Source organism: Colletotrichum navitas, assembly GCF_030913465.1.
Source record: "Colletotrichum navitas strain CBS 125086 chromosome Unknown LY79scaffold_125, whole genome shotgun sequence".
NCBI lineage: Eukaryota > Fungi > Ascomycota > Sordariomycetes > Glomerellales > Glomerellaceae > Colletotrichum > Colletotrichum navitas.
The window spans coordinates 35814-49763 of NW_026850671.1; the positions used below are offsets into that span (position 1 = coordinate 35814).

The window sequence follows — 13950 nt, forward strand, 5'->3', positions numbered from 1 at the left end:
TAAATGAGCTGGTTACTTTGCTAGGGATATGAGACAGCCAAGAGGCCCTGTCTGACACAAAGTCGAACATAAGAGTTCGCGCCACGTTGATCACGACTACAACTTCCACGGTCGGACTTTCAGTCCGTCTCCGTCTCAGGGTAACAGATGGATCTCGAAGCCTTGCTTCAAATGCCTTGATAGATAGGTGCTAAAAGATACTACCATCCGACTGCACATTGTTACTACTGCGTTGTACCCACAACTCGAATGCTGAAGGTTTGAATCTCCATCAGTGTTCTTTAACCTAGCAAGAAGCCGGGCTAACAGGCAGGACTGTGCAAAATACAGCACGAGTTCGGGCACATTACGGCTTCAATACCAAAGGCCTACGTCAAAGTGAAAGGAGGGCCTTGGTATGCAAGCAAACCACTGATGAAGGCGGGGATTCATATATATTGGCAGTAACTTAGTGGATGAAGGTGGTCATGCTTTAAAACCAACATAGGAAGCTTGGCGAACTCATGTGGCCCTGTGGTATACGTATCACGAGCTATTTATAACTACACGACCCAAGCTTTAAGTATGCAAGACACTCAATACTGGCCCAAGACCTCCACTGGGGTGGTAAACGTCGCCCAGTTATCCGAGTACAAGGGGTTCCCAAAAGTTCTCAGAGCGGCGTATCTTAGTCTGTGGAGGTGCATTATTAGTTATAGGTTCCGTGTCACCGATATTTGAGTTCCTTCTGGGATCAGGATGACGTACGTGTAGTCACCAATAGCAATCTGACACCCGTTCGCCAGCTCAGTATATCCGTCTTGGTAGTACGTAAGCGGGCGAGCGTTGGCTATGATCTGCTTGATGAGAGCCGAAGTAAATCCCTTGCCGTGGACCTGACGTCCACCGAGGGCGCTGATGCACAGGGCGGCTGCGCCGGCAACGTAGGGGCAGGACATGGAGGGCCCGCTCATTGTGATCCAGCGGTTGTCTATATATGCGCTGTAGATGGAGCCGCCGGGAGCCGCTACATCGGGCTTGACGCTGAGGTCGTTGAGGAGGCCCCAGGACGTGAAAGCGGAGGCTCGGGTCGTTTCAACTGTTGGCACATCGGCGGAAGCGATGGCGAGCACATTCTTGCCAGACGACCCGCTGCTGGAGTAGAAGGGGCCCTGGGAGCCAGATTTGGCGGCTGAAATCGTAACGACAACTCCTTGTTCGACCAGTATGGAGGCAACCAGCGCCCAGACTTCCTCGGCCCAGCCGCTTGAGCCCCCTATGCTACAAGTGATGATGCCCATCTGTGGCTCATGTCAGAAATGGGACTCGGAGGCTGACCAGCAACCAAGCTGGTGAAAGAAGTCGTTCTCAAGTTGAGAGGTACCCACTCCGTCATCATACGCTGTCAAGAAAGCTTCGATCAGCGTCGCGGAATCTGTCGAGCCCTGAGACTCAAAGTTAGCAAGTCCTGTGTACCAAAGATAATTATGCGCAAAATGACCAACGCCGTGATACATGAACAGACGAGTGAATTGAGAATAGTATAGTATTTCTATAGTTCATCTAGTCCTCTGACGGCACTTTTAACCTTTGCCTTCTACGGCGGTTTAAGGGATGAAATTCCGCATCTATAGATGGACGCCCTTGGCTGGCCATCGTTTCTGGAAGCAGCGTCACCGTTAGTATTCCTGCACAACCCATGATCCAAATGGTGCGCTAGACGTACGTCTGGGCTTATTTTCGTTCTCAGCCGTCACACCAAAACATGAGTGTCAAGAATCCACGAAATGTTTCCTAGCGTTGTTGTCCAGTTTAATTGACCGTCTGAACCCAACCGCCGCCATGATGATTCGTTGACGTAATCAACCCGACCCACAAAAGAGTTCTCTGTTTACTCAGCTCAACTTCCATCGTCACCAACTCGTTCCCACCTCCCTACCTCTCATATATAACCACTCCAGACGTTCGTGCGCCTCTCCCCCCCTGTCCCATCCCAATAAGTGACTAACCCTTCTCCATCCAGATGGAGCAATTCGGCCTCGCGGCAGCCCACTCGGGCGCAATCAACCACATCCACGCCGTCCACTTCGGGCCGGCCGCCCTCGACATCGCCAGGGAGGTGCGGCTGGCCGTGACCGTCGTCGTCGTCGGCTGGGTCGCCGTCACGGGCATTCGCGCGTTTTTCGATCGCGGGAAGCATTAGATAGGAGCACTCAAGGGGGGGGGATGGTCGGCGACGTCTAGTCTATCTAATAATCTATCCCGTACAGGGAAGCTAGGTCAGCGGTCTGCGGTCTGCGAGCTGCGGCTGCAAAGTGGCTGGCTCTCAAGCGCAGAGAAGGCGGCTGTCTTCAGGAGTTTGCGTGAAGTTGCGCTCTGCTTCAAGTACGCAAGAAATTTTTTGGGAAAGCTCGAGGGCTATCCAGACCTGCTGTCAAGATGTTGATGTCTGGGGGAAGGGCACGTTACGCATTTTGCTCGTAGGGATTATCGCGAACAGCGCAACGAGGCGTTTGACAAGTCCTGTATCACCATCCTGATGAGTTGATGTAACATCCACTCCTGTTTCTGCTCACGACATGGAAACTCAAAGTCATCATGCACAATCGACAGGCGGTTTGCATGTGTGTGTAAAAGGTTGAAAAGGTGGTAATTACAAGTACCTAGAGCGACTTGCATATGTAAAACAGAATACCAAGCATCGTTACTCGTAAAATATTGTCATCTCGTCTCATCCACTCATCCTCCCGTCGAGGCCGTGTTCCCAGTCATTCATTATCCATTCCCATCCGTAAAACCCATTACCTTTGGGTTATCCTTTTCCCTTTCCTTCCCTGTGTCCATCCGAGAACATTGGAACCAGCCAATATTCTTCCCAAACGCCCCAACCACCTTTCTTTCTTTTCAAACCAAATGCCGAGAGAAGGTAGCACGAGGAGCTCAGCAAGCACCGTATCGCACACCCCTCTTGCCCAATTCCTTCCTGCCGACGGGGTCCTCGGGCATGATCCACCCCCTCGCCCTCTTGGCCTCTCGTTTCTCCGCCAGCTGCGGCTTGGGCATCCAGTCGTCCCTGGGCAGCGCCTTGCGCCTGGTGCCCTCGGCGGGCGCGCCAATCTCCGCCTTCCAGTGCGCGACGCGGCCCCCCTGCGGCGCGTCATCACCGGCCATCATGCAGAGGCCCCACAGTGCGAGACACGCTGTCATTGGGATCTCGCCAACCTCGCAGTCGGCGTCGTCGGCAACAGCGCCTAGCTGCACGGAGGTGACCTCGAGGAAGCCAAAGTTAGGGACCGTCTCAGGCCCGTTGCGAACGATGACAAGCTCGATCTCGGTCAGGATGAAGCCATAGCGGCACGAGTGCTCGCGCATGGCGTGGTGCAGGGCGGCGAGGCCGCGGAGGTACTCGACGCGCTTGATGTTGCCCTCGACGCGCATGCCCGTGTTGAAACGATCGAAGGAGCGGACGAGACCGACAACGCGGGCGGTGGGCTTGCCGCCAAAGATCTGGGCCGCCGAGGCGGGTTCCCCGGCAGGGGCGGCGGTGAAGAGAAGGTCGGAGTGCTTAGAGCTGTTGGCGGAAGCGGCAGGAACGGAGAGCTGCATGGGCCGGTTGGAAGAGATGGCGAGGGCGGCGTTGAGCTTGGGGAGGTAGTGCGAGGCGTAGATGCTGTGCAGGGCTGCTTCGGTCTCCGGATGACGTGCCGTCTGGGCCGGGGTGGGGAGAAGAGGCGCCGGGACGGGGCAGTTGAGGAGAGCAGCAGCGCCGGGGAGAGAGAGAATGGAGGAGGCGTTGAAGGTGGTCCAGGGGCGGATTTGACGAACGTCCCACCAAAAGTGCTTGGTGTTGGGGTCCCGCAGAGGAAAGGAGATAGTGCGGACCAACGAAGGGGCCGGGTTGGACTCGGTGAGATAGGTCAGAAGCGTCGTGCTGGGAGTTGGGTCCGGGGTGGCCGGGGTGGACAAGCTAAGGGGAGAAGGCGCACGAGGGGTGTAGGACGGATACATGTATGCCTCTGCGGTAGGTTGGGGTGCAGCAGAGGGAACGTATGAGGGCATCTGGCGGTAGGTTGGGAAGCCGAACTTCTCGAGAGCAGAGCCATCGAGGCTGCAAGTGGATTCGCGGCGGGACTGCATGTCATCGGCGAAGATGACGGGCGAGCAGAGCAGGGACGAGGTGGACGGCTCCTCGGGCTGGCTACAGAAGGAGGAAGGCATGTTCCATGTGACGGCCTCCGGGTTGGTGAAGCTGCGGGAGTGAGCCGGGCGGAAGACGGCATTGGTGGCGGGGGCGGAGGGTGTAGCCCGCCGGGGAGTCGGGGCACGGGACTTGGGTGAGGTCTTGATGCGCTTGGGGGGCGACTCAATAGCTTGGTCCTGGGAGCGGATCTTGGGGAGCAGAAGGGGCCCATGTTGGCGGATGGGAGGCGAGGCGCGGGAGGGCGTGGTCATGCGGGTGCTCACCGAGTCCGGGGTGGACTCGGCAGCGGAGACGAAGGAGTAGACGGAGCCGTTGGAGCGGCTACGGCTGTGGCCCGGGTTGTGTTGGTAGGGCAGGTCGAGGAGGGAAGGGTCGAAGGAGAAGCTTGGCGGCGTTGACGGCTCGCACGAGGGGAAGATGAAGTCGAACGACATGTCCGCTGCCAGACTGAGGGGGGTTGTGTGAGCAGGGGTGTAAGTGAGGCGAGTAGCAGAGGGGATCTCATACGTGGTCATGTTGACTGCGAGGCGGCTGTGTCTCAGAAGACACGATTATGGGATTATGGGAGGTGTTTCGTGGGCGAGGAAGGAGGCCAGCTCCAGAGACTTGGGTGTTTGAGATTTTGTTTTGTGGGCGGGTGAGGAGTTGTGAAAAGCAGACGAGGTGCTGTGAAGCAGGGACAGGTTGGCCGCGTTCAACGAGACCAGTGTGTCGAGATCTAGGTGTATAACTTTTTGTTTTGGATTCCAGAATATGCAAGCAATAGCAAACAGACAAACAGGGAGACAACGAGATAAGGAGGAGAGCGGGAAGGGAGGAGACGAGGGGACGAGATGAGGATGGAGAGAGGAGGGCCAACAGAAGGGGACAGGAGAGGCGGGAGGGGAGGACATCTTTATCCTCGCATCTGAAGCTCGCAGCCCAATGGATGTGGTGGTGGTGATGCGGCGCGCGACTGACGGCCATGTAAGAGGGCATGTGTGGGTGACCGCCGCCGCGGCCCTCGCAACCCCAGGCTAGCCTACCTACCTACCTAGCCTTGCTTGGGACTGACCGTAACGTCGTCGGGTCGGGGGTATGGGTCTCTGCATCTGCACATGCATGGATACCGGAGGGTACAACGCAGCGGTGGGTTTGGCTGCGCGCATCCGGCTTAGGTGGAGGTGGTCTCGGGGGTGGTCCCTTGGACAGACTGAAGGCCAAGACAACGAGGGCCGACTGACCGGAAGGAGAATGAGACGGAGTACACGATACCTACGCAGAGACAAAGAAGAGAGAGAGAGAGAGAGAGAAAGGGCACCGTCGTCTGACACACCCGGCCGGCCACGAACGACACAGGACAGGGAAAACAAGGTGGAATGGAGCTACTGCAAAGGAAAAAGAGAGACTTGGTGATGGATGGATGCATCATTCTGGAAAGCAGAGGTCCGAGTCTGGCCACCAGGCCGCTGAGAGAGAGCAAAATGTGAAACACGGGGGAAAAGTGTCTAGATGGTTCCCACTTAGAGGCACACGCACGGCGTATGCATATGCTGCAGCAGAAGAAGTCGAAGCTGTTGTCGGGTCGTCCGTTCCTTCCTTCCTTCCTTCCTTCGTGAGTGGACGATCGAGCAAGAGCCATATGGACGCTCTTCTGCTTTCCCAGTCTGGCCGGAGGAAAGAAGCACGGCCGGGGGTGGGAAGGAGTGGTGTGGACCCTCTGGGGCGGAGCCTGAGGTCGGCGCTCGCTTGTCCTGCACACGGTGTCGTTCACCAGGAGTTGGCCGTGGGATACAGTGTGTATATAGGTTCTGGATACATTGCGGTGTCGACCACTCACCGTCCACGACAGCTGTCTTGCATCAACCGCCCTTTGCAGTTTCCACAAATCCCACCAAAACCACCCTTGCAGGGCGTCTATGACTCATTTTTAGACACATGGCAGTTACGGTAGTTTAGCTCGCCTTCCCTAGTATACATTAGCTTTCTTCCTTCCTTGGCTTCCCTTCCTAGTCGGTCATCCTGCCCCCCCCCCCCTCCCCCCGCCCCACATCGTCTGGTGGGACGAACGACTAACGACGGACGACACAAACATCAACAACCCCAAAAGATGCGCCTCGGCGTTGGGGACAGACGCGCCTCGTGCCCCCCCCCCGCGCGCCCGTGTGTGCGGCGATCATTCGACGCGATGTCATGCGTCGCCGTGACATACGATGCGATGTGATGCCATGCCGTGCCGTGCCATGCCATGCCATGCGCCAATCTCGGCCGCGCTCTGCGTCGCGTCCGACGGACGGGGAGAAGCGACGCTCGCGACTTGTCCGCGAGGGCATTCCCAACTCGGTCTCCCACTCTCCCCCGAGAGCTTGCCAACACACCTCGCAGTGCAGTCAAACCGTCATGTCCTCATCTCGCTTTCCCTCGTGAAACCTACGCTCGCCTCACTCGGATCGTCATCACCTGCCCGAAATTGACCGTTGTCTAAGCCCCAACCCTACCTAGGTGCCTTGGATGGGTACATGCCTGGTAGTATCGCAATAAAACCAGCCGAGCGGCAACTTAGATTACCGGCGGCTGTCGCTTCATGCTGCGTCTCCCACTGAGACACCTCAGATCGGGTCTCCCACTCTGGGTGCCACCATGCCGGCGCCAAACATGCTCCCATACTCGTGCGCCAAAATTGCACTGTACGAGAAAAGCAATGCCCCTCCCCGCCCCCCCCCCCCCCCCACCGAAACAGCCGCTCGCTCGGCTCTCTTAACCGCCCGGGCGGCTACGGATTATGTGTACACGAGGCTCTCCCTCTCCTCCTTCCCGATTTCGGACGGCGCTTACAGTCAGCCCTTCCCCGCTCCACCCCCTCCATGACAGACACTGTGAGACAGGATGATGGAAGATCGGGCGGAAAAGGGCCTTGTAAACAGGCTTCAGGAGGGAGGTAGCCAGCCGTCTGCTGACTGCCAGTCTCACCATCAAGCAAGACTCACCCTTACAAGGAGCCGTACGACCGACCTAAGCCCTCCTAACGGCCCCGAAGTCGGGCCCCCTCGATGCTGGAAATGACGATGGAAGCTGATGCTCCCGTCCTGCTTACGTGCCTACGGGGCCCCGAGCCTCTTTTTCGTGCCGCGCACGCCTCGGTGCTCCCTACGCACCGAAAAGCCTAAGCCTCACTCTAAGGGCACCGCCCGCGACGTGGAATAAACAATGGACCAGTCTCGAATGTGTTAACGATGCGGATCTTGCACACCCAATTGTGCCTTCTTCTCACTGGAAGGGGCGGCGAGGCTGATATTCGCCCGGCTGCCCTCCTTCTCCGCGATTCGTAAATCCCATGTTGCCTCCAGAGATAGCAGCTACGGCCTTTACTCGGCCGTCTCTTCCGTAGCACGACTCTCGTCCTCCACATCCGCCTTCGAAGGATCGAAAATGGGGAGATACAGATCAAACCCTCCGACACAAAGGCTATCGAACGAGTGGCACTTGCACAGCCGCACAACCAGAGCGCTTAAACCATCCTCGCTTCTCCTCCTTCCTTTCTCGTCCCTCTCTACTTCCCTCAAGCGCCACACCAGACCAGTCAGCATCCAAATGCCCCTCCCCCGTCCATTCTTTCCCTGCTCGCTCGTCTGTCCCTTCCCGCTCCCGCGTGGCCCGTGCTCCCCACACACGTCTTCAACGGTCCGTGCTGTCGTCCGTGCATACTACTACTACATTCTCTCCCCTTCTTCCTCTTCTAATTGGCTGCTTATCACGCGCCAACAGCCCACCCAATCTCGACGCGCCGCAGATCGTTCAACCTGCCAAACCACGACCCTTCCGTCCAATCGGGTCCCCGGTGCACCTCCAAACCCGTGTCTCGACCGCTTCATTGGCCCAGCCGTCCTCCCGGGATGTTTCACGACCGCCTTTTTGTTTCTTCGATATCCATGGCGGGAAACGGGGAAGAAGGACCCCCCACCCCCTACCTACCCTTTTGTCCTCGTTGTCGTCGTCGTCGTCGTCAAACATGTATGTACTCCTAACCCTAGCCCGGCAAATGCTGTCCGGACCCGGAAAACTCTAGCCTTGGTCATATCCATGCATGATGAACACACCCGTCCGTCCTCTTGGCTTCCCGCAGGGAAGGGTGACTCACATCTTTTGCTGTCCCCATCGGCCGGTGAGCCACCCTGTTTAGCCGAGCCCATCCCAGAAGATGCCACGACAGCCTCCTCGGAGCCTGCCCGGGAAAGTCGGGGAGGCTGGCTTTGAAAGGACGGGCACTCTGCGTAATGGCATCACCGAAGGTGACCGTATTTTTTTTTTTTTTTTTTTTTTTTTTTTTGCTCTGCTTTCTGGCCCACATACAGACAGGCATCAATTGCATGGGGGAAGAAAACGACAGGGAATAAAGACAAAATTCAGACTGGAGTCTACGTAGGTATCTTCATGTATCCATTTGTCTAAAAGGGTAAACAGGTCGTCCTTGTCTCGGGATATCCTCTGTCCCAACTCGAAGAAAGAAATAAGGACAAAAAAAAGGCCGTCTAGTCCACTCTTCCCGCGCCCAGGACGCCAAAAGGGTATCCATCAAAAAAGTGAAGAGGTCTGCTTGCTAATACATAAATGAAAAAGGAGCAAGTGAAGAAAGAAAGGACAAAGTAGAGACTGAGAGTGACTCGACTCTCTTTCTCTCTTTGAAGGTGTGCTTGTGCCTCATGCAGGTGAGGTGGTTCCCCCCCCCAATACCACACACACACATTGCTCTCTACCTGCATTCATCCAGTCCGTTGCGACGTAGACGTCTGACGGACTGATTGCCCCGTCTCGCCGCCGCCGCCGTCCATTCACAACCAACCGCTGGCCGAGACGCGTCGTATTTCCATACCACGCGTCTCCTCTATGGTGTTGAGAAAAAGTCTCCCGCCCCATCCATGACATTCGGTCAGTCCCAGGTAGACGGGCTGTCGTCAACGCACAAGGCATGGTAGTGCAGGGTCTAGAGGCCCGCTCCATTCGCCACCTCACCGCCCACTCTGGAGCTCGCACTGCTGGCTCCCTCGCCCGCATCCGTCCCCGTCCCCTCACGCGTCGATTGACTCATACTCGAACGCCCTGAAACGTTTGCCAGAGAGGCGGAAGCCCTCTCGAGCTCGACCTTGCCTTCTCGCAGTCTCCGCAGCGCCCGCATCATCCCGTCCAGCCGGAGCCGTTCTTGAATCACCATGCCCTTGGCAAAGTCCTTGATCGCCCGCCGCCCCATCTTCTCGTGCAGGTCTTGCCACCCGGCCAGCTCCCCGGCTACCACCTGCTGCGAGTAACGAAGTTCTCGGCCGAGGTCGTCCACCTGCTCTTGCGACTGGCGCGCCTTCTCCTCCCTCTCTTCGTTGAGGCGCTGTCGCGTGTCGTCCAGTAGACCGAGCGGCCACCGTGTCGACCGCGTCAGCGAGTTGTAGCTCCTCTCCGCCGACTTGCGTGCAGCTGATATCTGCGCAATTTGGGCAGGTGGCCGCGAGAGTGCCGACAGGAGCGCCTGGATCGTCGATTGCGACGCCAAGAAAGTCGAGTGGAAGATGCCGTAAGGATTTGATTGCATTGGTGCAATGGTACGGACATACGAATCGAGCGCTGTGATGTAAGCCGGTGGCAGGAATGGCAGCGTCGATACTGCGCGGTACAGAAGAGTCGATGCATCGTGGAGGTCTACCTTGGTCAGTGGATTTCTGTGGCCGTCAAATCGGGCGAATCAAGACTTACCTGATGCGACAACGGAGATCGAGTTGACTCTCCTAGCCACGCTCTTAGTCGAGTAGTTGACGCTCCGCACCATCTCTCTTGCATGGTCCACAAACTGCTCGACCTCGCGCACATCCCGCACTGGCTCGTACTCTTCCCGAACCTTCTCAGCTCGAGTCTCGGCTTTCAGCTTGCTCCTTTGCTCCATCATACCGAGCTGGATGTCGGGCACCAGGAAGAATTCCCAAAGCATCTCATGCGTCGCAAACGTCGGATGGTTGAGCATGATCTTGAGAAACCAGTCGACACGAGTCTGGATATCCCTCAGCACCGCCCTCGAAGGCTTTGAAGGTATCTGGAACGGCGACCGCACACCTGCGACTGCCGGAATCCACGACGCCGGGTTCTCCAGCGCAAGCAGGTTGCCAAGATTCTCGAAATCCGAGAGGTTTCGGCGGCTCGTGGTCACGGTGTAGCTCAAATGGTCGGCCGGGGCGGCCGATTTCAAGACCAAGCGAATGGTTGCATCTTCCACAAAAAAGGCTCTTACGACACCGGTGATGCGCGCATCCGCGCCAGGGGGCATGCTGAAGAGGGCCAGGTCGTCAATCTTGTTTCGGATGTCATCATCCTTGGCCAGTTCGACGGCCGTCAGGCTTCGGAGTTCTCGGGCCGCAACATCGACGCGTGCATCCACAAACAACGTCCTCACCATGTCCAGTCTGCCGTATTTGCTGGCGACCATCAGCGGCGTAAACTTCTTTTCGTTGGTAGCATTGACGTCGACATCGCACTGCTGGAGAACTCTAATGGCGAGCTGCGGATCGTTGACAATGTGAAGCAGCGTGTTGCCCTTCGCGTCCACATGGTCATCAATATGTAGAGGAAGCCCGTCGCCCTGCGCTTCCGTGGCAGCATCAAGGCCGGCATCCACCATTTCGCGGTAATGAACGTGGTCATAGGACCGGCACAGCGCAAAAAGCGGCGTCTGGCCGTTCTTGTCTTTTTGCCGCCAGGGGATTAATTTCCCGATCCGAGAGATCAAAAACGGCGCGTGGAACAGGTAATGCGCGCAGCTGCGCCCCCAAATGTCCTGTTGCGCAAAGTACTCCAAAAGCCTCTCTTTTGGCGCCGAGGCCATGACGAAGTCGAGGACGATGTTGATCAGCTCTGCGTGACCCAGTTGAACCGCGGCGCTAAACAGCGTTGTATCCTCGTTGTTGATGTCGTCCAGTACCACAGAAGGCGGATAATATTCATCCAGTGTAAGCAAGTACCGCAACAGATCGGGCCTCTCGTTTTGCACAGCCATCATGAGGATTGACTCTCCGAACAAGTTATGCGTCTGCGATAACCGATCTATTGTGATGTCTCCTTCCAGCACGCTTCCAACAGTTCCGTTGCTTGTTGCCCTGGAATGGTATGAGATCTCAGACCCGCTGGACATGCTTCTCGTGTCCATGGCGACCCTTTTGACCTTCCTTGGGGGAGGAGGAACAGGGGGCAAAGGGAACTCAAGGGCGCTACCGTTGTCCTCGGCCTGGAATGGGAAGACATGGCTGAGACCAGAGCCGGAGGAAAACCGATCCGAGAATGTTAGGGCGGTGGACGATCTCCTAGATGTAGAGCCATTGGTATAGCTCCAGCTCCGAGACGGCCGTCGACTTGAATCAGGTGAGTCGTAAAGATCATCGTCGATGATCACGTTTGAGTCCGGCTCCATGATTTTCTTCAGGTCGTCTAAACTTCCGTTGCAAGTAGCGTCCCACAGCGCTTTGTTTCTCCGACTAGCCCTCCGCAGCCCTGCCGAATCAAGTACAAGGTACGCCAGCACAGCCTCAAACGTGCTCAAGGCGTAGCCCATTTCGCCGTTGTCAACGTCGTCGATGAAGATAAAGTGGCGAATATAAATGAGCCGGGCGTGCAAGTGTCTTACTTGAGCTCGGATGACGACGAACAACAGTAGAGATACAAGAGTATCGGCATTGACGGTGAGGGTTGGCTTTTCCAACGAAGAGGCCGCTCGCGCCTGTGAAGAGTTTGTCAGGTGCGTCACCAGCTTCATGGTTGATAGAAGCAAGTCAAGCATCTCTTGCGGACTCGGGGCGTTGGCCATCTTCTTGAACTCCTCCACGGCTAGACCAAGTTGTATCGTGAGATCATGCTTCCCTCGGGTGCCCCCTTCAATGGCAATTCCCAGCTGAGAAAGGTCGATGAACTCCATTTGCCGAATCTTGGCCTCCAACTCCAGGTCGTAAGGTCGCTTTAATGCACTGAGACGGGGAAACAGGAGATGATGCACATTCTCCGAGACATATCTCTCGATGAGCCTCTCAACAAGTGGGCCCGTCAAGTCCGTCGTGGCCCCAAGCATTGAAAGTTGCTGCTTGTCGACGCCCTGAAACAGATCAATTGCCGCAGTAACGGCAGTTTCGAGCGATGCCCTCATCACATCCTCGTCATCCTCGGCGTAGAAGTTTTCCGTAACAGGTAGTCCGTTGGAGACCCCGTTGGGCCGCTGTGCTGCCGACATGCTGTTAGACCTAGCATTCCTCATCGCCATGGTGATGGGTCCGTCGGGCGCCGGATCGGGTATGCGGAAGGCTGAAGGGGGCGGCGGAAGCGGTCGCTCGAAGACTGTGGAGAATTCTCGGAAAAGCTTCTCCAAACCAGGCTGCATCTGTCGCGCGATGACGGGGAAGTGGGTGAGGAGGTCGTGAAAACTCTTGATATCCTTCTTGCGCGGCACCATGGCACCTTCGGTGCCCTCGGCAGCGGATGACCTGCTCTGCTCGAGCGCTTGTCGTCTCGCCATTCCCTCAATCAGAACCGCCGGCTCGATCTTGATTTCTTCCCACACCCCCATCAGCGGCCGCGAGATATAGTAAATGAGCCATTGACGAGGCTCCAGCATGTCAGGGTACCATGTCGAATCGTTGAGGAGTTGTGCTTGCGCGAGCGATTTGAAGCCTGCAGGATGCACGTTAGCTATCAACGGTCTGCATGAAGCCTCTGTGCGACAGGCGCACCTTTATTGCTGTAAACATGCGTGTCTTTAATGACAACTGTGCGACCATTGATGGTCTGGTACTGCTTCGCCTTGCCCCTCAGCTCCCGCAAGTTCTGCGCGCCATCCTTGCCTCCAGCCGCAGTAGTGGTGTTGGATGCCGGTATACGGAGCACATGGCTAGCTAGGAACTCCTCCGAAGTGATGAGCTCATGGAAGGTCGAGCCACTCTCGATCTCGCGACATGTGAAGAGTACGTCGGTGGCCGGGACTAGGAGGATGTGATGATGTACTGGCGTACACTGGGATGGTAGGGAGCTTCGGAAGAAGGCGGCGAGGAATGGATTTAGGGGTTGCATTCATTCGACTGGCGCTGGACGTCCTCGACCAGCTCACCTGGCCGGGGAAGCCAGGATTGCAGGGAAAAGAGAGGTAACGAGGGTCGAGTAGGGGTTTAGAAGTCGGAGGCGTCGGAAGCGACAAGCAAGGTAGGAAGCGGACGATGATCGAGGTCGCTCAAATGAGAAATCTTCGTTATTGGCCGGTTGGACGTGATTGGCAATTCGCATGTGTCGTTCGTTGACTGGTGAAGTCGTTCGAGTCGTGATGAGGAACAACAGGCTGTGATGGTCGCGATTCCCCTGGACAGATGGCAGCAAGGTGTTGGAGCTGATGTGGGCCAGGCCGGACCAGGCACTGACCTCACCCAGGTTGCAATGCACGTCCCACTCTCACTGGGCCACTGAACGCCACAGCCAAGGGGGAGGAGGGGGGGGGGGGTTACCCAAGGCACTCAGGAATCAGCGCTGAAGGTACCCACCCGATCCTCCATTGAGGCGCATTGATTCGCTGAAAGCAGGACAGAAGGCAGTACGGAATGCGGAGAAAAACGATATCCGAGAGGCGGTACTTCCTTATCCGGGCTGGGCCCAGGCAAGCAAAGCAACCTTAATCATCCATGCTCCCCCCCACGGAGAAGCTCTCGGTGTTCCGCGCTTAGAGAATTAATTTCCAGCCACATTTGTTGAATTACAGAGTAGCTGTATACTTCACGTGTTCGCTTGGA

General features: G+C 56.7%; 6 protein-coding genes across 6 annotated transcripts; 2 read left to right on the forward strand and 4 right to left on the reverse strand.

Moving 5' to 3' along the window:
- Positions 1-575: 575 nt before the first annotated feature.
- Positions 576-1496, reverse strand: LY79DRAFT_584543 (peptidase S8/S53 domain-containing protein; the record flags this gene model as incomplete). The annotated part of the gene is made up of 3 exons (XM_060560412.1): positions 576-672; positions 748-1255; positions 1364-1496. The coding sequence occupies 3 exons, from the start codon at positions 1494-1496 to the stop codon at positions 576-578; spliced, it is 738 nt and encodes a 245-aa protein (XP_060407910.1).
- A 426-nt stretch (positions 1497-1922) lies between these two features.
- LY79DRAFT_571387 (uncharacterized protein) lies at positions 1923-2600 on the forward strand. The gene has a single exon (XM_060559240.1). It carries the CDS (start codon positions 2003-2005, stop codon positions 2180-2182), a length of 180 nt encoding a protein of 59 aa, XP_060407911.1. The 5' UTR covers positions 1923-2002; the 3' UTR covers positions 2183-2600.
- A 189-nt stretch (positions 2601-2789) lies between these two features.
- On the reverse strand, positions 2790-5139 carry LY79DRAFT_70282 (uncharacterized protein). The gene has a single exon (XM_060564950.1). The coding sequence runs from the start codon at positions 4693-4695 to the stop codon at positions 2920-2922; it is 1776 nt and encodes a 591-aa protein (XP_060407912.1). The 5' UTR covers positions 4696-5139; the 3' UTR covers positions 2790-2919.
- Positions 5008-6021, reverse strand: LY79DRAFT_70291 (uncharacterized protein). The gene is made up of 2 exons (XM_060564953.1): positions 6000-6021; positions 5008-5913 (listed from the first exon to the last, which is right to left on the reverse strand). Exon 2 carries the CDS (start codon positions 5799-5801, stop codon positions 5334-5336), a length of 468 nt encoding a protein of 155 aa, XP_060407913.1. The 5' UTR covers positions 5802-5913; positions 6000-6021; the 3' UTR covers positions 5008-5333.
- Positions 6022-7109: 1088 nt separating this feature from the next.
- LY79DRAFT_571391 (uncharacterized protein) lies at positions 7110-8455 on the forward strand. The gene has a single exon (XM_060559241.1). The coding sequence runs from the start codon at positions 7589-7591 to the stop codon at positions 8411-8413; it is 825 nt and encodes a 274-aa protein (XP_060407914.1). The 5' UTR covers positions 7110-7588; the 3' UTR covers positions 8414-8455.
- A 685-nt stretch (positions 8456-9140) lies between these two features.
- LY79DRAFT_528217 (uncharacterized protein) lies at positions 9141-13243 on the reverse strand (the record flags this gene model as incomplete). Its single annotated transcript, XM_060556000.1, has 3 exons — positions 9141-9844; positions 9899-12847; positions 12907-13243. 3 exons carry the CDS (start codon positions 13241-13243, stop codon positions 9141-9143), a joined length of 3990 nt encoding a protein of 1329 aa, XP_060407915.1.
- Between the last annotated feature and the right edge of the window lie 707 nt (positions 13244-13950).